This window comes from Fusarium venenatum (assembly GCF_020744135.1).
Source record: "Fusarium venenatum strain MPI-CAGE-CH-0201 chromosome Unknown EDB82scaffold_2, whole genome shotgun sequence".
In the NCBI taxonomy this organism is placed as follows: domain Eukaryota; kingdom Fungi; phylum Ascomycota; class Sordariomycetes; order Hypocreales; family Nectriaceae; genus Fusarium; species Fusarium venenatum.
This window is the reverse complement of record NW_027072130.1, coordinates 7612233-7636792: the sequence shown is the minus strand read 5'-3', so window position 1 is coordinate 7636792 and position 24560 is coordinate 7612233. Positions and strand designations below refer to the sequence as shown.

Here is a 24560-nt window from a genome sequence, read left to right as displayed (position 1 = left end):
AGTTTGTTGATGCACATAAGATGGGCTCTCAAAGATGATGCAAATAGGTAGGCAGTAACGCATGGACCCGCGTGCAGACGAATCGCGCGCAACAGTGGCGGGTAATGGGTCGGTCTAAATTTCTGCCGCCCCGCACCGCCAAAAAATTGTTTCTCTAGCAAAGCTCCCCACTGCCTGCATGATTTACTTTTACTTCGCATACTGCGCTGGGGAATGGATTTCATCAGTTAACCTCAAGACGTCGCTCAATCGCTAATATTCTTTTCGCTCGATAGAGCGACATCAACGCCACCATGAATATCGCGCAGCCGATCTCGTCCGGGGTCGAGAGCGTCGAATTCACCTTCCTGTCGCCAAAGGAAATCCGAGCAATCTCTGTGAAGAGAATTGAAAACGACAGCACCTTCGACAATCTCCTCAATCCTGTACCTGGTGGTCTATATGATCCTGCTCTTGGATCCTGGGGCGATGCGCCGTAAGTTCCAATGGCCGCTAGTCAAAGGTCAACACAGGGCTAACCAAATCTTAGGTGTACAACATGTAATCTGAACCAGGCCACCTGTCCCGGCCATCCCGGCCATATCCAGCTTCCCGTCCCAGTGTATCACCCCATCTTCATGGACCAGGCTTATCGACTCTTGAAGGCGACTTGTGTCTACTGCAAGGGATTCCGACTTCCTCAAAAGGAGCTTCACAAATATATGTGCAAGCTTAAGCTTCTCCAACATGGCTTGATCCAAGAAGCACATATGGTCGGCGTTATTGGCGAAAACGACCTGGCTATCGAACTCGGAAACTTCTCTGAATTCGAGAGCGAAGCCGAAGAAGAAGGCGCCAGCAGTTCGATCGACAACGTGACTCGCGCAAGAGACAAGTATGTTGATAAGTGTCTTCGCGGTGTCAAGATTAAGCGCGGCGATGCGAAGAGAGGAAAGCACGAAGGCTCAAGCGAAATGCGCCGTGAGGTCATTAAAGAATTCCTTGCAGAGATCACCAAGCGAAGACTTTGCGCCAACTGTAACGGCATCTCACCCTCATACCGCAAGGATCGATTCGTCAAGGTCTTTGAGAGATCTCTATCCGACAAGGAAAAGGCCAAGATGGCCCAAAAGAACTTGAGGCAATCTGATGCCATGTCCAGAGTTCAGCAGCAGGCCACAACAAAACAAAAACTTGACGGATACTCCTCTGACGAGGGTGTGGCAGATGTCGTTTCCCCCACTCTTGAGAAGTCGCAACTTGTCGGAGATGATGCCGAGCAAGACACAGAGATGATGGATGTCGATGAAACCCCGGCATTTTCTGCTTCACAGCGATATATCAGTGCCATGGAGGTTCACGCCCGTCTGAGCGAGCTATTCACTAAGGAGCAAGACTTGATCTCACTCGTGTACAACGCAAAACCCGCAACGAGAAGCTCAAAGAAGGTCACTCCCGACATGTTCTTTTTGACGACCATCTTAGTTCCTCCCAACCGCTACCGTCCCGAAGCCCGAACAGGCGAGTCCGAGATTTCTGAAGCCCAACAAAACTCTCTTTACAAAAACATCCTTCGAGGCTGCGGAACAATCGCCCGACTGCACAAGCAACTGAAGGAGGAGAATGCCGATGTCAATCAGCTGCATCAGGCGTGGACGGAACTACAGGAGTCGATCAACTCACTCATCGATAAGGACAAGAACCCCGTTCAAGGTGCTGCTGCGAAGCGCAATGAGGATGGTATCAAGCAGAAGCTCGAAAAGAAGGAAGGTCTCTTCCGAAAGAACATGATGGGTAAGCGTGTCAACTACGCCGCCCGAAGTGTTATTTCTCCCGATCCCAACATCGAAACCAACGAAATCGGTGTGCCGCCCGTTTTTGCGAAGAAGTTGACATACCCTGAGCCTGTCACAAGCCACAACTTCCGAGACATGCAACAAGCAGTTATTAATGGTGTTGACAAATGGCCCGGTGCTTTCGCGATCGAAAACGAGAATGGCCAAATTGTCAACCTTCGTAACAAGTCGGTTGATGACCGTGTGTCTCTGGCTAATCAGCTCCTTGCTCCCACAAGCAGCAACGCTGCTCGCACCAAGAACAAGAAGGTCTACCGACATCTTACCAACGGTGATGTCGTCTTGATGAACCGACAGCCGACACTCCACAAGCCGTCTATCATGGGTCACAGAGTTCGTGTCCTGCCAGGTGAAAAAACGATTCGCATGCACTACGCCAACTGTAACACCTACAACGCCGATTTCGATGGAGATGAAATGAATATGCATTTCCCCCAGAACGAAGTTGCTCGAGCAGAAGCTCTCCAAATTGCTGATACCGACCACCAATATCTTTCTGGCACAGCTGGAAAGCCTCTCCGAGGTCTTATCCAGGATCATATTTCAGTCTCCGTTGGCCTCTGTAACCGCGATACCTTTTTCACCAAGGGCGACTACCAGCAGTTGGTCTACAATGCACTGCGACCCGAAAGCGGTCACATCGTCGGCGAGAGGATTGAGCTTGTTGCTCCAGCCATAATCCGACCTGTTCCCAGGTGGACCGGAAAACAAGTCATCACTACCATCCTGAAGAACATGCAGCCTCCCAACTGCGGTGGCCTTTGCATGAAGTCTCAGACGCAGCTCAAGTCCAGTCAGTGGGGTAAAGATTCTGAGGAAGGCACTGTACTGTTCCAGGATGGCGAGTTCATCACCGGAATTCTGGACAAGTCGCAAATCGGTCCTAGCTCTGGCGGTATCATTCACGCTGTTCATGAAATTTATGGTCCTACCGTTGCGGGCAAGCTTCTTAGCAGCCTGGGAAGATTACTCACGAGATACCTTAACATGAGGGCTTTCTCATGTGGTATGGACGATTTGAGACTCACACGAAAGGGTGAACAAGCCCGACGAGCAGCGCTCAAACCTGCCGACAATGTAGGAATTGAGGTTGCATCTACCTACACTTCACTTACGGAAACTACTCGTCCTAACGACCCTTTGCTTCTGGAGCGTCTTGAAGAAGCAATGCGCGACGACAAGAAACAGGAAGGCCTTGATATGCTGATGAAGGAACGCCTCAGTAAGGTCACAGACGGTATCGAAAAAGCTACTATGCCACACGGTCTGGAAAAGGCTTTCCCCTTCAATCAGATGCAAGCAATGACAACCTCTGGTGCAAAGGGATCCAGAGTCAATGCCAATCTGATTTCTTGTAACCTGGGTCAGCAGGTTTTGGAAGGTCGCCGTGTTCCAATTATGGTCAGCGGCAAGTCGTTGCCCTGTTTCAGCCCATTTGAGACTCATGCTCGAGCTGGTGGTTACATTGTACAGCGTTTCCTTACAGGTATTCGCCCTCAGGAGTACTACTTCCATCATATGGCTGGTCGAGAAGGTCTGATTGATACTGCTGTCAAGACATCACGTTCCGGTTATCTGCAGAGATGTGTCATCAAGGGTATGGAAGGCCTGACTGTCGCTTACGATACCACCGTAAGAGACGCCGATGGCTCCATGATCCAGTTCCTGTACGGCGAGGATGGTCTTGATGCTTGCAAACAAAAATACTTGGAAGATTTCAGCTTTATCTTGGAGAATGTCACTTCGGAGGCTGCCCAGCTCCGATACGACCCCAGCGTCGGAGAACGCCTAGGAATGCATCGCGAGGCCATTACCAAGTACATGAAGAAGGCTCTCAAGCACACCAATATCAATGACCCCAAGGCTAAGGACCTGAAGTACATGAAGAACATCCATGACCCCAAGACTCAGGACCCGATCTCGAATCACTTTAACCCCGCCACCACCGCATTCGCTACTTCTGAGAAATTTTTCTGGGAAATGACCAAATATCTCAAGGAGAACAAGGATGGCCTTGTCCGTGACAAGTCTGACAAGAACAAACAGGCGCTCTCGCGCGTGAGTCTGAACAAGAAGAACGCGGAGATGCTTTTTGCAATGAAATACCTGCGCTCTCTCGTCGAGCCTGGAGAAGCGGTCGGTATCGTGGCAGGCCAATCTGTTGGAGAGCCTTCGACACAGATGACACTAAACACTTTCCATTTGGCTGGTCACTCTGCCAAGAACGTCACACTCGGTATTCCTCGACTACGAGAAATTCTCATGACCGCTAGCGACAAGATTTCCACCCCAGCCATGTCGATTTACCCTATTGAGGAGATGTCCGTGGAGGATGCGAAGATCTTTGCCAAGTCCATCTCAGTATTGCCTCTTGGCTACATTCTCGACAGTATCCATGTCGAAGAGAAGGTTGGCCAAGGCAAGCTTTATGGCTCAGCCAAGATCTATTCGATCGACCTCAAGTTCTTTGACTCAAAGGAGTACACCGAGACTTATGCCATCAAAATTTCAGACGTTGTTAATGCAGTGGAGAAGAAGCTCCTACACCGATTGCTGTCCCTTGTGAAGAGGGATATCAAGAAGCGACAAACCCATTCTACAATGGCCACTCCCGAGATTGGTGTGAAGGCTGGTGTTGTGGAGACAGCTGCTCCTAACGCCGAGGCTGCCGGCAATTTCGACGAGGACGACGATGAAGAAGGCGACGATGACGCGACAAATGCCAAGCAGCGAGCCAACAGGAGCGAGGCAGTGTCGTATGGTCCTAATGACGATGATGATGATGCCGTACAAGAGGAGATGAGCCGCGACGCTGCTGATGCTGACCTTGATGATGAGGGCTTCGGCGGTAGCCAAAGGCAGGCGGGCGACGAAGAGGATGAGGAGGACAGCGGTGCCGTCAACTGGGGTGCCAAGATGCGAACCGACCGTGTTCTTGAGCAATACGATGAGGTCACGGATTTCACATTCAATGAGAAGAATGGAATCGACTGCAGCTTCACACTTGAGTTTGACTCGGCCATTCCCAAAATCCTTATGCTCAACCTTGTCCAAGATGCTGTCAAGAAGACCGTGATCCAAGAGATCTCTGGTGTCAGATCCTGCGACTTCCATGAGGAGAAAAAGGACAATAAGACGATCAGAGTCATCCACACAGAAGGTGTCAACTTGCAGGCTATGCAGCGATACAGCGATTTCATCGACCCCAATCGTATCCAGACCAACGACATCGCAGCTGTCTTGGAGGTTTACGGTGTCGAGGCAGCTCGACAGAACATTGTGCAGGAGCTGGCTGGCGTCTTCGGCTCTCACGGCATCAAGGTCGACAACCGCCACTTGAACCTGATCGGTGACCACATGACAAGGAACGGTGGTTTCACACCATTCAACCGAATGGGTCTCAAGGGCAACGTCAGTCCGTTTACCAAGATGAGTTTCGAGACGACATTGGGATTCCTCAAGGATGCTGTGTTGGATGGTGACTGGGATGATCTCTCTACACCTAGCGGTCGGTTGGTGATGGGCAGACTTGGAAAGGTTGGCACTGGTGGTTTCGATGTTTTGGCGCAGCTTCCTACATATCATGTTGATTCTCTGGCGTAATACGGTTTATAAAAAGATTAGATGCAACGAATTTGATTGTGTATTTAATGTTTCTTTCTATAATTAAAAAAACAACCAATGTTATATTGATGATAATTGCCGTGGTCGCTTCCCTACAACATGACTGATCAACGTGCGACATTCGTCGTGTCGTTCTCGTGCACTTCTTTTCCAAGCAATCGATGGCGCATGTTCATCTTCCTTGAGCGTTCGTACTACACAGACATTTTGCCACCAAGGAATCTACCAGGCACGAGTCACACTCATACGTCTCAAATCAGACTGGTGGAACATTTGCTAATGAAATGCACGAGCAAGGCGCGTGCGTTTACTCTTAATGCGATGGTCACGATTTACTGAAGTGTGCGCGCGATGGCGATTAAACTACTTAATTTTTTTGTCGGTGGCGAGTCATACAAGGAACAAGATATAACGATGAAAGACCTTTTGGTCGATTGTGAAAGGGCAGCTAAACTCGCTTGCCATTTAGTGTACAAGCCTGTGTATAAAACATGTTCCTAGTGAACGCCTTGATTATCCCCATAACCATGATATTCCCTCGTGTCAAAGCAAAAAATTCGTTATCCTTCCATCACCCCAAGCGCTTAGTTGCGCTCGCCTCGGAGGCGGCGGGCAAGCTGGATATCCTTGCTCTGAATGGTGACACGCTTGGCGTGGATGGCGCAGAGGTTGGTGTCCTCGAAGAGAGAGACAAGGTAGGACTCAACGGACTCCTGGAGAGCACCGATGGCGGAGGACTGGAATCGGAGATCAGACTTGAAGTCCTGGGCAATCTCACGGACCTGTTGATTGAATGTTAGTTGATGCCAAGCGATGATGAGATATGTGAGTGATGCTTACGAGACGCTGGAAGGGGAGCTTTCGGATGAGAAGCTCAGTGGACTTCTGGTATCGTCGAATCTCACGGAGAGCGACGGTACCGGGCTTGTAGCGGTGAGGCTTCTTGACACCACCGGTAGAGGGGGCGGACTTGCGGGCTGATGAATATGTTAGCGATGATGCTCTTGATGATAATTAAAGACGCGTGTCGCGTCAAGTCGCGGTGAAGACTTACCAGCCTTGGAAGCGAGCTGCTTGCGAGGGGCCTTGCCACCAGTGGACTTGCGGGCGGTTTGCTTAGTGCGAGCCATTGTTGATGATTGATATGATGTAGAAAGTTGTTGTTGTTGTGTTGATGGTTGTGGGGGTGGAAGGCTGAAGTGGGTGTGTGATGCAGAAAGGAAAGTTGAGAGAGGGAGCAGGCGGGGGGAATCCTTTATACCTGTGGCATTAGGCGGCGGCTGATCTGACTTCCTGTGGACCGTGCGCGCTGATTGGAGTGCGTTTTTCCTAATCACCCACCGAAAATGGAAAAATGGACCCAAGCCTAAAATGCAGGCTTTAGTTGTGCAAAAAAAACCATCTTGCGTACTGAATTTCCATTGGCTCGAAATTCCTCCACGCAGCTGGAATGCTCCACGCTTTGTGGCCCAGCCTTTTTGATCTGATCTGTTTCTGCAAGGCAACCAATGGCGAATTTGGTGAGTAACCACAGTAAGGTTAGATAGGCAACGCTCACGGGTGCGGCACTTGGTAACTGAGGCAAAAGAACATCCCGGGGAAACGGACCAGATTCTGGGGAACGTTTACAGTACGACACTATCTGAGTAGCTGGAGCATGCCTGTATCCGTCTGCATAGTACGTAGTTGTAGTTTATTGCCTCTGGGTTGGGCTGCATACACTTGGTATCGACTGAGTCAGTCGGTTGGGGTTTCTCTATGGATTCTTTATTGCTCTTGTTGTGCCTTGTCACTATAGTCTAGACCTATGTTATTTACCGTTTTAATCTAAAAAATTTATTAATAAAAAATATCTATGCTTTACCGTGTCTGCTAAAGATGGTGCACTGATATTTATTCTGGATACTCTAACTTTGTTATACGTTTGAGTCTATTAATGTCGTTTCATATGTTTGATATTTCATTGTCAATATCTTCACTTTCAGCTGCTTTTATCATAAGTCACCACAACAGCACATAAACATATGAGTCACAAAGAAAACAAAGACACTACAGAGCATGAGTAATGAACTCTCATTGTCATTCATTCATTTACATACTGTCCATGTAGTACCTGGTCACAAACATTCACATATCATGCAACAAAATGCATCATCTACCCTGAACCAGCAAGTTGAGGCCCAGTGAAACTTACCCATCAATAAGGCGTCCATGGGTAACTCTAGCGCTGTTGGTGGATGACCCTGTTGCTGAAGACCACCCCGCTTTTGAAAATCAACGCAGTCCGAATTTTTAATTCGCCCGCGCCGATTTTCGCGTCACTCATCGCGTCTCACAAGCAGGGATCAAGATCACAGAGTGGGTCTTCCCAACTGATCACGAATCTGGCCCACTCGTACTTAAGCTCTCGCACTCCCACCCTTCACTTCTACACCTCATACTTCATCACTTCCATCCCACGACTCTATACCCATCAAACTACAGTATACACCTAGCGTGTATATCTCTATCCACAACTTTCACACCTCAAACCATCAACATGACTGGACGTAAGTAGCCTTGTCTTCCCACCGCATCGCCCCTAAGCATGCGCATCACACACCGACGCGTCCAACAACGCGCTTCGCACACATCTACAATGACATCAATACTAACCCATCGACAGGCGGCAAGGGCGGAAAGGGTCTCGGCAAGGGCGGTGCCAAGCGTCACCGAAAGATCTTGCGAGACAACATCCAGGGTATCACAAAGCCCGCTATCCGACGTCTCGCTCGTCGTGGTGGTGTCAAGCGTATCTCTGCCAGTAAGTTCACTCTGAAACGCACACCAAGCAGTATCTAACCAATTACGCAGTGATCTACGAGGAGACCCGTGGTGTCCTGAAGACCTTCCTTGAGGGTGTCATCCGTGACGCCGTCACCTACACCGAGCACGCCAAGCGAAAGACCGTCACATCTCTCGACGTTGTCTACGCCCTGAAGCGACAGGGACGTACCCTCTACGGTTTCGGTGGTTAAGCGCTTTTTGTTTTACATGCCTGTTACGAATCTTTGCGGTCGACTGCTTGCTGCGCAGGACCTTGTAGGGTGTTTCATGATGACATATGGGTCCGGTTATTGTTTTTGGGTGTTTTGTACCATAAGGGATTTGGGGGATTACATTCGGGGATAATCGAAAATGCCCTCGAGGCGATATTGATCACCATGATAGCCAACCGGCGTGACTAAATGCAAATGATAATACTGTAGATGTGTTTGCCTCCGAACCATGTGGTCAAATGTGTATTGCTAGTGATCTCAAGCGCGTCGCATCCCCGCTGTGCGGTAACGCGTCATGCCACGCGCTGTATATGTAATGGCCCGCAGTGTATCCATTTAGGTTTGAAGTCAAACTGGCGAGCTAAGAAGAACCGGCTGGGACGTTTGCGGACTGTGATAGTGCAAGTGACATGGTGCTACTGTAATGTATAAGTTTATGTATATGCATCGTCGTTGATGCACGCGTGTCGACAGCTATGGTCCCAGGTATAGCTGGAGTAAAAGTGTTGAATCTTAACTAGATGGGTTTGTGACAGAACGTTGGTGATGATCTTACAGGCATCATGATGCAAAAGTTCCCAGGGTTTTGCGTCAATCGAATGGGCTTTAATGTCCAACTTGAACCCGAGTTGTTTTGCAGTCAGATCGTGATTCCAAACCCAAATATGTCAGCATACGAAGCGTCCGTTGGCATGTCCTTTTGGTTTTGTCATTACTTGGTCATTGCTCACATGATGAGAACGACCAAGCTGCCCGAAACGGTTCGTAAGACAAGATCCCTGATATCAAGTCAAGAACAGAATTATGTCCAATAGAATTATGTCGAGAAGCATACGGTGCAACTTTCTATTGGCTTCGTAATGGGACAGCTTGGTCCAAAAAACCTACCCTAGAGCATGTCATGGACCAAGCTGTTAACTCTACTGGGAGACGTCGCACTCGCTTCAATCAGCATTGCGCCACTCAATGGATGAGTCACATATACCAAGTTACTGGATACATCCGTTGGAATTAGTAAATGGGCTTAGGTCTATCAGCCTGAGCCGCGTGACTACCTTAGCCATATTCACAGATGACTGAACATTACAATTCTGGACCGGCCCAATTCAACAAGGGAGAAATACGAGATCTTGGCAGAAAGGCTGAATCAAGAACTCATTGATTGCCCTGGTCGTTGTCGATAAACCTGAGATTGCATACCTCAACGATTAGAGAGGCTCATCCTTGCTTATCTGAATGTCGACATTAGCGATACTTGTCAATCGGCCGAATCTGTCGGGTAACGGAGCCTACGGGTGGCGAGATCAAACGATCGTCGGGCCTGGACCACGTGGAAGCAAGCTAAAATTAGAGGTTGCCACATTTGAGATCCGGGGTCAGTTGAATCTCCATCGGCGTACTCTGCCCGTACTATACATCGCTACAAATATTTGCCAAGCCTTGAAAACAAAAATCTGACCAGAAGGCTGTGTCCGTGGAAATCATGCGAATGCGACTGATTACCAATTCCTGCCAAAAGAGAAAGCGAGGGATAGACTCGGACAACGCTCAAAACCCGAGAGCGACGGAAATAATGGTGTTAGCCGGGAATGCATAGCCCGACCGTTGCAGCCGGCAGTGGATTTGTCACTGCCGTTTTGCATATCCTTTAGGTATAGCGCTATAAACTTGAATGCGGTACAACACTAAACAAACCCCCCACACACGGCGAGGCCGAACCGGAAAAGCTGAAATCTGGAAACGAGATCTATGCCCCAACAAAGAGTAGTAAATTCAAGCCACATCGGGGGAAGGTCAGATAGAGTAGGATGGAACGGTGAGAACTAATGCATGGAAGTTTTCAATCCCCTAGTGTGGAACATGCGATTTATGCTCGGGAAATGTCTCGCTCTTCGGTCGGAATTCAACAGCCCTGTCCAGCCTTGCAGCTAGAGTCGAATTGATTGTGGCTGCTTACACAACTTATACAACCTGAGTGCTCTCGTTATATCATCAAAAGTTGACTGCTAGAAGAATGAGAGATCCAAGTAGTAATTAGATAAGTTATGCCAATTTAGAGTAGAACATTAGGTTGTTCATTATTGTGCACTTAGGATTAGTGGTTGACTTTCCAGTCTGTAGTATCGCTTTATACAAAACGTCAAATCCATATCAGAAACAGTTGGGGACTGGCGATACACCAAGCCAGTACACGAGGGTTTCATGGTTAAAAAAAATCAGAAGACGTGTTCAGTTTGGGTAAATTCACTTGTTTTGTGACTTTTGCTGTGTTAACCTGATTGACTTTTTGGCTTGTGGGAGATCCAGTTAATTGACGATAATACCAAGCAAGATTTGACAGCGCAATTCTAACTCTACGATGATGGAGGTTTCACACAGAAACCGTACTTAATCAAGATAGAAATTCTGTGACACATACTGTAGCTGCTAAAATATACGCTGACTTACTTGACTTTCCATTCTCATCCAACATTACCTTGCCCAACTGAATAACACCAATCAGAGAACCATGCCTATGCAATTTTGTAGCCCCTGTGGGATCTTACTCCCAAAAACACAGAACCCGGAGGTCGAGTGCGACTGTTGCGGGGTGGTGAGCAAGAGTTCGTATCCATCATCGCTCCGTCTTGCACACGTCACTAAAGAACTGTCTCGTCCCAGACACTTTGATAGGCACCGTCAGCGTCTCCATGGTGAAGGATCCTGCCGGAGTGTGCAAAACGCCATGGTTCAACATGCCGAAAAGATATCCTCACTAGATACCTGGTGCACGATAGCCGAGGAGTGCACAAACTTAAAATGTGACGCGCAAGAGGTGCGTTACACTGCCCTCCAGCTTAGAAGTGCCGATGAGGGAACGACATCGTTTCACTATTGTGAGAAATGCGATCACAGGTGAGTACATCTCGTTTTCTGATGCTGATATATGCTCACATAATCTTTAGATGGAATGAGGACAACTAAGGCTCGGAGTGGTTCTGGGGGTGAAAGATGGAACGTTGTAGGGAAGCTCGGACTCTGGAGATGATACCCAGCACTCTGGCACGGGGAGTCTTGGGTACTAGGCATCCAGGATAGTCTCTACACATTTTTGAGTATAGTACCCAGGTTTCCAGACGCCGTACCGGCGTCCCGTCAATTAAATGTCATGTCACGTAACATAGACTTGTCATGTGATGGAAAGAAGTGGTCGAAAGCCGTATATACATCGCGAGCTGTGGCTGTGCAGTTAATGCTCTGAAACTGGCAAAGATTCTCATACAGCGTATCTTTCTATCCTTGATAAGCTCAAAGATATACCAATTGGAATTTTTACTTGGCACCCCAGAAGTTCACAGGCCAAACACTAAAGAGATTCGCCCCGTGGATCTGCCTCATTGATAGATGGAATTAGACCAGACGTCTCAAGACAGCTTGGACTCTGGCTCAAAAGAACAAAAAGTGGCGGATCGTCCGGCTGGAGCCGTAGCCGTTGCGGGTCCATTGGTCTCCAGCCTTACCCGCGGAGTTGAATCAAGAGTGCCTAGTTCGCACGTAAAGTACTGCCAGTGTGCATAAACGAAATCCGAAGCGATCTCAAAACCGTGCTCTCGGACCGGCAAATCGAGATTCCTGTACATACGGAGGTAGCATGTCAAGCATTGCGTGAACCTCCGTCCAACCCTGGCACAGTGGAATACCGAAGGAGTGATTCATCAGCTTCGCTGTACAGTATGAATGAGTCACCCCAGCCTAATTCATCAACTCAGCCCGAATGCGAGTGGATTTCTAAACATTATTACGGGGATGAGGTGTGTCTATCTCTTGAATTATAGACGGTTTGTGCTGATACCAAGCAGCCGGATGATCACCCATACCTGTATGCATGCATCTGTTCATCAATCAAGGGCTAGACGCAACGAAAGCTCCCTCTTCCTATCCATATTGAGAAATCTTGTCCGATAACCCGTTGAAACACGACTATCAACTAAACTGCTTCTCGGGTGGTCCGTCGCTGTACTCTACTCACGCGGAGAAACACAAGACAGCGAGCTTCTGTTGTGGGTAAAAGATCGATCTAGCCAACTTAAAAATGGAAAGGACCAGGGTGCACTCTGTAATTGTGGCTTAGCGGGTTGACGCGCCACACATATGATTGGTTGCGTTACCAAGTCCGATAGAACCCGGCAACTGGTACGGTTAGCTGTAGCGGGTCGGTCAGGCCGAGAACGCTGTCACTCTGGCAGCTCGAGATTTGTCGTTTGTCCTACCACGATGCTTCTTGATTTGCTTGGTAGGGTGTGCTATGAGTAAAATGCAACTAGGGTGGGTTCCTGCGTCGCAAGTCTAATTGTACAGCAATGTATATCCCTTTGATAGCTGTAAGTTGAAGAGTTTTTTTCTCATTGACTCCCTGACTTTACCCTTTTTGCAGACTTTTCCCGTAGTGGGTGGTAGTTGTCGGAAAAAGACATGCGAGGTGCTGAACTGGCAGTTCAGAAACAAGTAGAGAAATAAACACGTGCCTTGTCACCCCATCTGGCGTGTCATGCGATGAGTAGATCGAATAAGTTTCTCTCCCACTATTAACTCTTGGTTCGTGCTCACTAGACTGATCGAGAACAGGCAGCTCATCTTGGTTTACTTGGCTTCATCGTATGTACAGTACATCTTGATGTATTGACATACGACAACGAGTCTCATGTGACCCACGACGAAGACTCATCATGTGATGACAAATTTGGAGTATGTCCGTAGTTCCGTGCATGTAGACCGAGATAGACTCAGATAGAGTGTGGCGGAAAAATCGAAGTGGCGCAGAAACTCGATTACAAAGCATGATATGTGGCTGTGCCGTTGCCGAAATTGAAACTGCCATGGAAGGAAACGCAGCTACGTCGGTATGAAAGTGAGCGATGATAGCGAAAGGATCGGCGGGGCTAGACTACGTCAGTGGAACCGCTCAACAAGCCTGGAAAAACTTGAGTATGCTGGGGCAGGCTAAGATTTTCCTCTACAGCGTCAGAGGTCAAAGGCATTGGGATAGCCTATTGGGCACCGTCGCTGATGGGCCCCTATTGGCGTCAGAGCCCTGCAGCTACCACCCAAGCTGGACTTGGTCCTTCCACTGAGACCTGGGCTTGACGTTGGGAAAACCTAAATGATACGTATTGCACCCTTGTTATCTGCTAGGAACGGCATGGTATGCAATAGGTAAGGTACTGAACGGGCGGGCTTGTCTGGCGCAGGAGGGCTTGTGGGAGGGAACCTCGGACCCGACAACCAAGGCTCGCGCTTCGTGTATTGCAGTCGATGTCCTCGTCTTGCGAATTAAGTAATGTATTGGAAATCAATACATCTTGAAAAAGGCACAGCATAATTAAGTAATGCAGTAAGGAAAATGCAACATTTTGCTTGGAGAAGTACCCGGAAGCTACCTGAAGCATCGAGAAGATCAGTGACGATAGTCATATCGAATGGGGATCCCAGACATCATCAGCATCATCCATCATCAATCAGCCATCATTCATCAGGAAAAGGACACTACGTAGCGCATTAATGGTAGCATGTAGCATGTAGCCGGGTAGGAGGGGAAAAAACGAAGAAAACGTCCACACACCATTAGGTAGGTAGTTTCGCAACCTGACGACTTTTACATACCACATCCACTGAGACATCACTGCACACCCCACCTTCTTTCCAAGATCTGTTTAGGTTAAACCCCCTACGCAGAGGTACATGCTCCGGTACGCTTGTTTCTTTTTCTGGCCCATATCCGAGTCTAGGCCAGCCAGTCATGCTTATACAATCCCAGCCTTGACCCTGCTCTGTACATCATTGAGTGGGTCCAGGGTCTTCTTAGTCTCGAATGAGCCGGAGGGGGTGCACCTACGATTGCTTGTACTACAGGTACTGTACAAGACTATCGGCCAAGGAAGGGGATCCATCATTTGTCTTTTGGTTTCCATCTACAGACTCCAGGTAGTTTGTTCGAAAGGTCCCTTGCTTTATAAAGACGAGCCTTCCCGCCTTTTGCCACTTTCTTGTCAACCTTAAACACACAATTTGTCTTTACACTTCACCATGTTATCGATTCCCCGCCTACACCAGCAACAATTTCAACTCCAACAACATCTTCAGAACAACTCTTCCAACTCTCAGCAGCAGTATCCTTTCGCCCAAAATTGTCACGCCGAATACAACGCTGCTTCTTACTCGGATATTCCAAGATCGAATTACGACGCTGAGATTGCTGCTCTGAGCCAGCAATTACCTACCGAGCTCATGCCTAACGAAAACTGGGGACTCGCCCAGCAGACTCCAAGGTCTCGCGCCGCTCACCAGCGTGAAACCTCCTTGTCATCGCTTGGATCTTCTACTGCAGGACCTACTTCTCCTTTCAACAACCACAACATACCCGGCCCATTCATCGCCATCACAGACGCCAACGACCAAGGCAATTCATCATCACACTATCAACTAGCCAAGTCAATGCCTTCGTATGCAGCATATCAAAATTGTGGAGGAATGGAACAGCACGCCATGCCTGACATGAACTATCCGGTTACACTTCCTGGACCTAATGGCAAGCCCAGAATGGACCGAGGACTCATGCATGCTCCTGAATATCTCGGTGGCTCTACCCGTTCTCATCCTGCCTCGGTGGCGAGTTCCATCGCAGGTGACTCACCTGCCACGCCTACAGTTGGTGAAACAGATGTCACAGAGAGAAGAAGAAAAGGTAATAACCTTTATTACTCATCAATTGCAAGCAAGGACTCACAATTTGATCGTCTAGGCTTTCCAAATGCCCCAAAGCTCGACAGAACTATGACGGATATCTATGGCGATGAACTTTACAGCCCCAACTTCGCCGTCACATCTACGCCTCCTCCCTCTCAGGCTCAAGTCTCAGTGTCACCCACAAACGACGTTTTTAACCAGCGACTTCATGCAGCCAACAACCAGCATCTCAGCGCTGCCCATTCACCAGCCTCCAGCACTTCACGGGATAGATCACCGTTCCGCACAGGATCACCTCTGGCACCATCACCGGCCCACGATTTCGGAAACCCCAACCTTAACCAAAACATGCCATTCAACAGCGCTCAGCGCATTCGAGAGCAAACCAAGGCTCAGCAAGACGCCCAGTTCATTCAACAGCAGATGAACATGAAGCAGGAGCCCGAGACACCAAAGACCATCTCTCCCAAGGATGCTATCCTGGAGTTTAACGAGTCTGAGGGCGACAACAACTTCCCTCTCTTCCCCCAGGATGGATTTGGTATGGACCAGTTTCCCAAGGCTATGATGAGTTCGCAGGAGTCAGTTCCCGAAACACATGCTCAACATCAATTCAACTTTCTTCCACCTCACGGAGCTCCTGGTATTACAGTGCCACAGCAATACCCATTCATCGCACACCCGACACGAATCAGCCATGATAGCCCTCCTCGTCTGAGTTCAACTGGTTCAAGTTCAAACGGGTCCCGCAACGCCACTCCAGCAACCCGCCCTATCAACACCGCTGCCGATGGTGGCACTTACACTTGCACATATCACGGCTGCACTCTACGATTCGACACACCAGCACAGCTTCAGAAGCACAAGCGAGAAGGTCACCGTCAGACACAGACAATGGGTCCTGCTCGCCCTCGAGATATTAGCATGACAACTTCATTGTTGAACAGTCAAGCTGGTCCTCATCGCTGTGATCGAATCAACCCAAGCACTGGCAAGCCCTGCAACACTGTTTTCTCTCGGCCATACGACCTTACCCGCCACGAGGATACTATCCACAACGCTAGAAAGCAGAAGGTGCGATGTGACCTCTGCACTGAAGAGAAGACATTCAGCCGTGCAGACGCCCTCACCAGACACTACCGGGTGTGTCATCCGGACATGGAGCTTCCGGGAAAGCACAGACGTCGTGGAGGTGCTTGAGCTGTTTAGTGCCTGAACAAGCATAGCTGCACTCGATACCTCCCCCACGATGCTACCCCTGAAGACGACTTCAAGTTACCAGATTACTGACTGGTGGGTTCATTGGCGGAAGTTGTATCCGGCGTTGGATGATGCTGCATGACGTGGACCACCGTCAAAACAAGGCTTGGCGCTTGTGGAGCGATCGTCGCAAGGCTTCGAGTCGTTCAAATCGGGTTGGCTAATTAAGAGCCCAACACGATAGAGCCCCGGTCTCCAATGCGGAAAAGTGGACCCAAGGGTCCTTCCTGCAGTAAGGGTCCTTTCGACTGACGTCACGACCGATCCATTCATTATGACTGTGACATCACATGGCTCCGCCCAAGTCTCAGTCATCCACCACCGACGTTCCCTGACACTGCTTGATGATGACATGGCGCCCGTCATGGATACGATACGCACCGCTTGGCCATCCCATTCACCCACCCACTCGCCAACATACATCCACAAATCTTGTACTTATTGTACCTAATGTACCGTGTACTTCTACCCTGGTTTTAATTCTCTTTTTTTGTTCGGCGTCCAATCGAAGCGGATGGAAGATAACGGATCAACACCCGTACTGCTTGCCCTGTACATTACGAATCATTGATTCTTTACATATTATGAGCGGTTATAAACTGTTTATCGAGGATGTCTGGCTGGCCAGGATATTATCGTCTGAATATTGGGAAAGACTTGAGAAAACGGAATATGGTCTAGATAAAAAGAAGCGTTACGGTTGACTATATAGCGTTGTATTTTGATAACGAATATTATGATTATATCATTTTGGTACTACCATAACTTTCCAGTCTACTTGTGTTGTTAAAATTTAGTTGAGCCCGTCTCGTGAAATGGCCAGTAGTAACTCATTGACCTTCGTAGTTTAATAACAGATCTCTAATATGTAATTACATAATTTACCATTAAAAATATGATATAACAAGAAAACCAAGGGTCCATCTGTGACGGATATGCCATTCTGATTTTAAGTGCGCCAATCATTTTTGTTGTTTCATTGCGATGATGCAAGTGGTGTTGTCATTGGTAGCATAGTAATCTCCCCCATAAATATGTGTAGCAATCTATCTAAGAGGCTGTTTAACGGTTGACGCTAACATCGCAGATCTGACCCATGCTAAACGATCATTGATATGCACCGATGATGGAATTGAGCTGAAAGCTCGACTGCTGATCAACATCATAGCTCTCACGTCCCATAGTATACATCGTTGCAAGGAGACTGAGACATGATGTAAGTAGGTTGACACAAGTTACAAGAGAGAATGATATCGCACCCCTTCTGACGTCGTTGGAAGATAATCTCGTTTGCATTTTGCATTGGGTCTACAACATTTCGTGTTGACTAGTCGTTTACTGTGATACCATGGATGACAACGGATACTCTCTGTTTGCTTCGTCCCTCAGTCGTTTCTGTAATGCACGCTATCTGTACTGTACAGGTTCGCTTGAGGATTCATATGCACAGGTACAGCACACCTCGTACGATTACTGCATTGTTTACATGACGAAAGATGCTCAATGCAGGTTTCGTTTTGCGTTGTGCAAATGGGTTTCATGGACTACAGTGTTTTCCCCACCCTTGACGCAATGCATAGGCACATATACAAATTTAGGTAGGGCTGGGAGGGGTCGACATGTTCCTTCGCGGCACGGCATAGTCTGAATAACGTCACTGCTGGGAGATTTGGTCCCCCGCTCTAGCTTTTCCAAATGCAGCAATTTCAGGCCGTACGACGTCGTACCGACCAACAATTTTTTTTTGTGAACAGTTTGACATATGTAGTGTCTCAATTTCTTTCTATCCTACCAAAGCCGGGTTCCCTTTTCCCCACCAACAACGCCGTCATTTTTCGTCCACTCTGAGTATAGGTGGTCCGATTTAGATGGAAAGCGTTCGTTTGTAAATTTGATATATCCTTACGTCGTCATCGACAAGCAGAAATCCTTACTCGCCTAGGACAGCCGCACGGGCGTCCTTGTACAGTGGGGTAATGCCTGTCCATAACTCAAACTAAAACGAGAAGATTAGTTGCGTGAAACTTGCTGAGAACTATGACGATTTGCTTACCTGGTACCAGCCCTGAGATGAAAGCACCTCGAGACCTGGGATTGTAGTCCAGTTGCCTGCTTCATCTGCCAGCTGCATAATTGGGGTGTGGCTAGGCTTGTATGCCATCTCAAGGAGAACCCTACGCTCCCCATCAGGAGCTGGCCTGCCAAGAACGATAGCAACTAGCTCTTGTAGAGTTGGGTCAATGGGCCGATCAGCGGGAATAGTGCTAATGACAACCTTCAAGTGTTCTGACACCTTCTCGGCACCTGAAGCCTGACTGATACCTTCAAGCTGATACTCCTTTGGGAAGTCGGCAGCAATAGCATCCGCCTTATCCTGATTGCGAGCGGCAATGTAGATTGGCCCGAATCCTAATGAGTGAAGCGCAAAAATAGCAGCTCGGGTGGTACCCCCTGAGCCTACCACCATGGCCGCTCCCTTGTTGTCTGTGTCTTGTCCCTCAATACCAGCGTGGCGGAGAGCGTGAACCATACCCCTCCAGTCGGTGTTGTCGCCTAGGAGACGTCGACGCCCGTCAACGTCGGGCTTACCGAATGGCACCACGGTGTTAACAGCTCCAATGGTGCGGGCTGCGTCCGAGAGCTCATCGAGTTTGTCCATGATGTCCAGCTTGAGAGGAATGGTCACTGAGGCGCCGCCAAAATCAGGAGACTTGAGGACATCACAAACGTTCTCAATATTGTCAGTTTCAAGACGGTGATACTGATGAGGCAGACCAGTCTGCCTGAACAGAGTGTTGTGAAGAGGAGGTGATCGTGAAGCTGAGATTGGCTTTCCGAACAAGTAAAAGTTGTGAGGTTCCAAGTCGCCCAGTAATGCCAGAGCTTGACGGATCTCAGCCGCAGACATTTGCCCAGGTGCAGCCTTGAAGGGAAGAGCTGGGTGCGATACAGGTGTCAGGAAGCCGTTGAGAACGCGGCTCAACTTGCCTGCTTTGCCCATGTTCATGGAAATCATGGGTGTCTTCTGCGCTTCCTGCATTCTGGCCTTGAACCTGGCGAGATCGAAGTTATCCTCAGGAGTACGAGCAATACCGACAAGCTTAATAATGTCACCGTATTGTAAGGCACGGTTGTAGTACTGAATCCAAGAGGCATTCTTCCATGACATGGTGCCCTTGGGGTCATGGTGCGAGGCAATGATGCGTGAACGGCCACGGGACTCTGTTACAGCCTTGATGATATCGTCTGGGAGAGTCATTTCAACATCAATGTACTCCATTCCCATTCGCACGGCCAGGCGGTAGAGTTCAAGACCCTCCTCGTAAGCAGTATCAGGGAACTTTCCTCCTTGTGACTCAGTTCGCAAAGTGAAAACAATAGGTTTCTTTGCGGACGCTCGAAGAGTCGAAATTTGACGGGTAACAGAGTCTATTGAACGGTCTTGGAGGAGATCTACTCGGAGTTCGACGGCATCGGAGCCAACCACAACCTCTGGTAGAAGATCAACAGCTTGATCCACATCAGGCACAGTCAAAGACACAAAGAAGCTATGGTCCTTGTTCAAGACGTCCTTGAAGTGAGTGTTTTTGCCTGCGATAGAATGGACAAATTGCTGGAAATCATGAGGGATGTGACTTTGACGGCCAGATGACTCGGAATGCGGGCTGTAGTACAGGTGGGTACTGCACTCGTTGTAAAAGTCCTTGCGACGTAGGTAGACCTGTAGGATCTCGCTTGTGTAAGCTGGGCGAGTCTTATCCCGGTTGAGATACTCAACCACTTGATCGGTGTCACGATGAACCAACAGCACATTGCCGCCATTTGCCCCGTAGTTCTTGAGAAGTTCCCTAGCCTCAGGGGTTTCCACAAGACCACCACCGCACGAAAAGACGTGCCCGGTCTTGTTCTTCTCCATAACGTCTTGCAACAGAGCCAGCTCGTCCTTGCGGAAACCATCCCATCCACGGTCACCCCTGATCATTTCGGGGATGGTACATCCCGCTCTCCTCTCGAGCTCCTGATCCAGGTCGATGAATTTCCAGCCAAGAATCTTAGCCATCCAGTTACCAGCAGTGGTCTTACCAGCACCTCTCATACCAATGATGAAGACGGAGCTTTCCAATGTCTTTTCTTCAACCTCTTCGTCGTGGACGTCAGCATCTGACTCATGACCAACCATATCAACCTTGAAGACTTGGGATAGGATGTCCCACCATCCAGGCCATGTTTTGCCAACACATTCTCTCTCAGTGATGATGACGGGGCCCGGTGAAGCAACGGCCAGAACACTGAAGCTCATCGCAACACGATGGTCGTCGTAGCAATGGATGCCAACCTCTGGTGTCGAGACACCACCATCTTGACCCTTTCCGATCACTTCGATACCATCGTCAAGCTCGTTGCATTGTACACCAAACTTTGCGAGCTGGTCTTTCATAGCGGCAATACGATTGCACTCCTTAACCCGCTGATTCGCAATGCCTGTAATTTGGGTCGTGCCAGAAGCCACGGCGGCCAAGACTGATGCCGTGAGGAACGCATCGGTCATCGGTTCCATGTCGACATGGGCCAAAGCCTTGAGATGACCAGGAGCTGGGCCTGTGACAGTTGTGGAGTAGTCAGATTGCTCAACAGAGCAACCCATAGGTCGCAACACATCGACGGCAAAGCGAGCATCACCCTGCAGAGACTTTGAGCCAATGTTGGGGATCGTGCATTTTGTGCCAGTGATGGCAGCGACCGCCAGAGGGTAAGTCGCCGAGCTTGCGTCACTCTCGATCGTATACTCGGCAGGGTTCTTGTAAGTACCCTTGGGGATATGGTAGGTGTTGGGCTCTGCAGAAGAGACCTCGACATCGATACCGAAGGACGCCATCATCGCAATAGTCATATCGATGTAAAGCTGAGAAATCGGCTTGCCTCCTACGAGACGCAGTGTGACGGGGCTCTTCGCATAAGGAGCGGCCATAAGAATCGAAGAGACATACTGGGAGGAAATGGTCGCAGAAAGCTCGATGTCGCCTCCCTTAAAACCGCCAGCGGCGTCGATCCGCAGAGGCAGACTGTTCTCCTTGCCAAGATACTCAATCTCAAGGCCATTCGAGCGCAGAGCGTCAACCAATGCACCGATCGGACGAACCTTCATTCGTGCGTTACCAGTGAGGACATTGGTAGTCGTATCCTGTCTAGGAGAAGCCAGAGCCACGACGGTAGTCAGGAAACGGGATGCTGTTCCAGCATTTCCCAAGTAAAGGGGCTCCTTGCTGGCCTGCAGATTGCCACCTTTGCCCTCCACAACCAGGACCTCTCCAGCGTCTTGCCAAGAGTAAGATGCACCACCGAGTTGATGAATAGCTGACAGCATGTACTGGGTGTCATCCGAATGAAGGAGGTTCTTAATACGACAAGTTCCTGACCCAAGGGCTGCTAAGATGAGAGCTCGGTTGGAAATACTCTTCGAGCCTGGAGGAGCCACTGTGACGGCCAAGTCCTTAGGGACACCAGGCGTTACCTGAACTGACGATGATAGAATGGTTCGGATCGTCTTGTCCGCTACAACGCTGGCGCGTGGCTCGTGGCATTTACCAATGGCAGAAAGCAAGACGATCTTCTTTTTCTTGCCATCATTCTTTTTATCGACACCCATCTTTTCCAGCAGGACATCAACCGGGCATTTCTTTCCAGCTGTCAACTGAATGACGCGCTTGTCTTGTAGGGAGGTAGGGAGGTCGTAACTAGCGATGCATTTGACTAGTCTCGCAACAGCGCCTGGGCGCAGAACACCGAGGAAGCGGGCGAGCTCAGCTTCTTTCACCATACCGATGGCAACAGCCTCACCGTGGAGAAGCTGGGGTGTCAAGATAGCTTCGAATGCATGGCCAATAGAGTGGCCGAAGTTGAGAAGATTGCGAAGGCCGCCTTCTCGCTCGTCACTGGATACGACCTCTGCTTTGACACCCGCGGAACCGATAACAATTCGCTTCAGCACATCCTTGATGGGGGTAAGTCGATCTTCACCCTTTGAACGAACGCATTCAAGGATCTGGGCTGCTGATTCCTCGAGGACACTGAACTCGGTCTCGTTCCAAATGGCGGCAGTCTTAATCACTTCAGCCATGCCATTGATGAACTCACGGACTGGAAGAGTCTCGAGGAATGTCAAGTCAATGTAAATGCGCTTTGGCTGCCAGAAAGCACCGACAAGATTTTTGCCCATAGGTGTGTCAATGGCAGTCTTTCCACCGATGGAAGAGTCGACCATGGCGAGCAAAGTGGTGGGTACTTGGACAAAGCGGACACCACGCATGAAGGTTGCTGCAACGTAACCGATCATGTCTCCCATTACACCACCACCCAGAGCTATAATAACGGTATCGCGAGTGCATTGTTGGGAAAGCATCCAGTCTTCGATTTCAGCTTTGGTGTCACGGCTCTTGGAAGCCTCGCCGGGAGGAATTGTGTAAGTCAGAAGTCTTGTATCCTTTCCTTGAGACGCATGTTCAAAGCGACTTTGGAAATCAGGAACGTAGGTATTGAAGAGGTTCGTGTCGGTAATGAGGACGTAGGTTGATGTTGGGATATTCTGAAGTAAATCATCAATGACAAAGTTGAGCCATAGCCCATGATCAACAATAATGTTGGGTTCTCCGAGGATAGAAATCCTCGTAGGATCTTGTCCACCCGCTTGAGCCATCTTGAGTAACAGCAAGCTACAATTGCTAAAAACCTGCCTGTTGATCAAAATGATACAAGTCGAGGTTCACAAAGAGTGACTCGTTGAAGGGTTGAATTGGCGGGGCAGGGATGGCTTGTGGTGGTTGGTAGGCAAAATTTAGAGGGGTCCTCCGATGACGGACCGCCCACTACCTACCTCATAGGTGGTTGACTCATGCAGTCAACCCCAGGGGCAGCTTCTCACTGGTGTAGACTAACAAATACGGAATCGCCGGATAAATAAGAATGCTCGACTGCTAAATGGCCATCGTTTTGTTAGTAAAGAAGCTTCTTTGTTGGCTCAGCTGTCCATACATCTTAGCGCCTTAATAGCTGTTGTAGTGTACCTGGGAGGTATAATGCTAGAAGATCATGTGACCGTCTTATCTTATCTGGACTTACATGTGCCTGGCCTTAGTCTACCAATCCAAACTTCATGCTTCGCGATTCTCCATCTAATTATTCCTCCCAAGCTCATCAATACAATAAACAAGCAAGCCGCAATCATGGCATCAGAATCGCAAATTTCCACGTGCGTGTCATTGCACACCCGACGCCACGTGTGAGATCTTATGCTAACATTCTGTAGTGTCTACGTTCAGAATCTCGAAGAGCGCGTCAAGCTCGAAACGTTGGTGGATGCCTTGAGAACGATTTTCTCCGAGTTTGGCAATGTTGTTGACATTGTCGCGAAGAAGAACCTTCGCGCAAAAGGCCAGGCGTTCATTGTCTATGACAATGCTGAGAGCGCAAATGAGGCCATTGAAGAAATCAATGGATTTGATCTTTTTGAGAAGCCGATGAAGCTTGCCCTGGCACGATCGCGAAGCGACAAGACTGTCGAACTTACAGGCAGCCAAGAAGAGCTTGAAAACCACAAGCGCCACCGACAGGCTGAAAAGGGTGAGTAGTTCTTTGCATATTAACATCGATAAGCCGCTAATTTACTTTCTACAGACAAGCGCAAAGCCGAAGAAGAGCAGAGACAGAGCAACAAACGGGCTTCTGGTGCGGTCGACAATAGACCCGCGAAGGCCGCCAAGTCCTCAGGCCTCAAGTCTACCAGCGCAGCAGCAGCAAACAGTGTTCTCGACGAGTTCCTTCCACCCAACAAGATTCTTTTCGTCCAGAATCTACCCGAAGATTACGATATCGAGGCTTTGACAAGTGTGTTTGGACGCTTCGAAGGTTTCCGGGAAGTCAGACTGGTTCCTGGTCGTCGTGGCATCGCCTTTGTGGAATATGAGGCGGAACAAGGAGCTATAACTGCGAAGGAGAACACTGCTGGCCTGAACCTGGGCGACAAACCTATCAAGGTCACATACCAGCGACAATAGACTTGGCGAGGACGCTAGCAACGGTACAG

At 49.0% G+C, this 24560-nt stretch overlaps 7 protein-coding genes across 7 annotated transcripts; 5 read left to right on the top strand and 2 right to left on the bottom strand.

The window, feature by feature from the left end:
• The first annotated feature begins 190 nt into the window (after positions 1 to 190).
• On the top strand, positions 191 to 5694 carry EDB82DRAFT_189838 (uncharacterized protein). The gene is made up of 2 exons (XM_025736005.2): positions 191 to 475; positions 530 to 5694. The coding sequence occupies exons 1-2, from the start codon at positions 294 to 296 to the stop codon at positions 5436 to 5438; spliced, it is 5091 nt and encodes a 1696-aa protein (XP_025586655.1). The 5' UTR covers positions 191 to 293; the 3' UTR covers positions 5439 to 5694.
• Positions 5695 to 5789: 95 nt separating this feature from the next.
• On the bottom strand, positions 5790 to 6765 carry EDB82DRAFT_501313 (histone-fold-containing protein). Its single transcript, XM_025736004.2, has 3 exons — positions 6514 to 6765; positions 6300 to 6436; positions 5790 to 6241 (listed from the first exon to the last, which is right to left on the bottom strand). Exons 1-3 carry the CDS (start codon positions 6587 to 6589, stop codon positions 6044 to 6046), a joined length of 411 nt encoding a protein of 136 aa, XP_025586654.1. The 5' UTR covers positions 6590 to 6765; the 3' UTR covers positions 5790 to 6043.
• Positions 6766 to 7843: 1078 nt separating this feature from the next.
• Positions 7844 to 8478, top strand: EDB82DRAFT_501312 (histone-fold-containing protein; the record flags this gene model as incomplete). Its single annotated transcript, XM_025736003.2, has 3 exons — positions 7844 to 8008; positions 8125 to 8262; positions 8313 to 8478. The coding sequence occupies exons 1-3, from the start codon at positions 7999 to 8001 to the stop codon at positions 8474 to 8476; spliced, it is 312 nt and encodes a 103-aa protein (XP_025586653.1). The 5' UTR covers positions 7844 to 7998.
• A 2534-nt stretch (positions 8479 to 11012) lies between these two features.
• EDB82DRAFT_429077 (uncharacterized protein) lies at positions 11013 to 11396 on the top strand (the record flags this gene model as incomplete). The annotated part of the gene is made up of 1 exon (XM_065607676.1): positions 11013 to 11396. One exon carries the CDS (start codon positions 11013 to 11015, stop codon positions 11394 to 11396), a length of 384 nt encoding a protein of 127 aa, XP_065465009.1.
• Positions 11397 to 14434: 3038 nt separating this feature from the next.
• Positions 14435 to 16470, top strand: EDB82DRAFT_189659 (uncharacterized protein). The gene has a single exon (XM_025736002.2). The coding sequence runs from the start codon at positions 14561 to 14563 to the stop codon at positions 16418 to 16420; it is 1860 nt and encodes a 619-aa protein (XP_025586652.1). The 5' UTR covers positions 14435 to 14560; the 3' UTR covers positions 16421 to 16470.
• A 1899-nt stretch (positions 16471 to 18369) lies between these two features.
• On the bottom strand, positions 18370 to 23471 carry EDB82DRAFT_189583 (EPSP synthase-domain-containing protein). The gene is made up of 2 exons (XM_025736001.2): positions 18534 to 23471; positions 18370 to 18476 (listed from the first exon to the last, which is right to left on the bottom strand). The coding sequence occupies exons 1-2, from the start codon at positions 23172 to 23174 to the stop codon at positions 18411 to 18413; spliced, it is 4707 nt and encodes a 1568-aa protein (XP_025586651.1). The 5' UTR covers positions 23175 to 23471; the 3' UTR covers positions 18370 to 18410.
• A 229-nt stretch (positions 23472 to 23700) lies between these two features.
• EDB82DRAFT_525371 (uncharacterized protein) lies at positions 23701 to 24531 on the top strand (the record flags this gene model as incomplete). Its single annotated transcript, XM_025736000.1, has 3 exons — positions 23701 to 23726; positions 23784 to 24097; positions 24152 to 24531. 3 exons carry the CDS (start codon positions 23701 to 23703, stop codon positions 24529 to 24531), a joined length of 720 nt encoding a protein of 239 aa, XP_025586650.1.
• Positions 24532 to 24560: the final 29 nt, after the last annotated feature.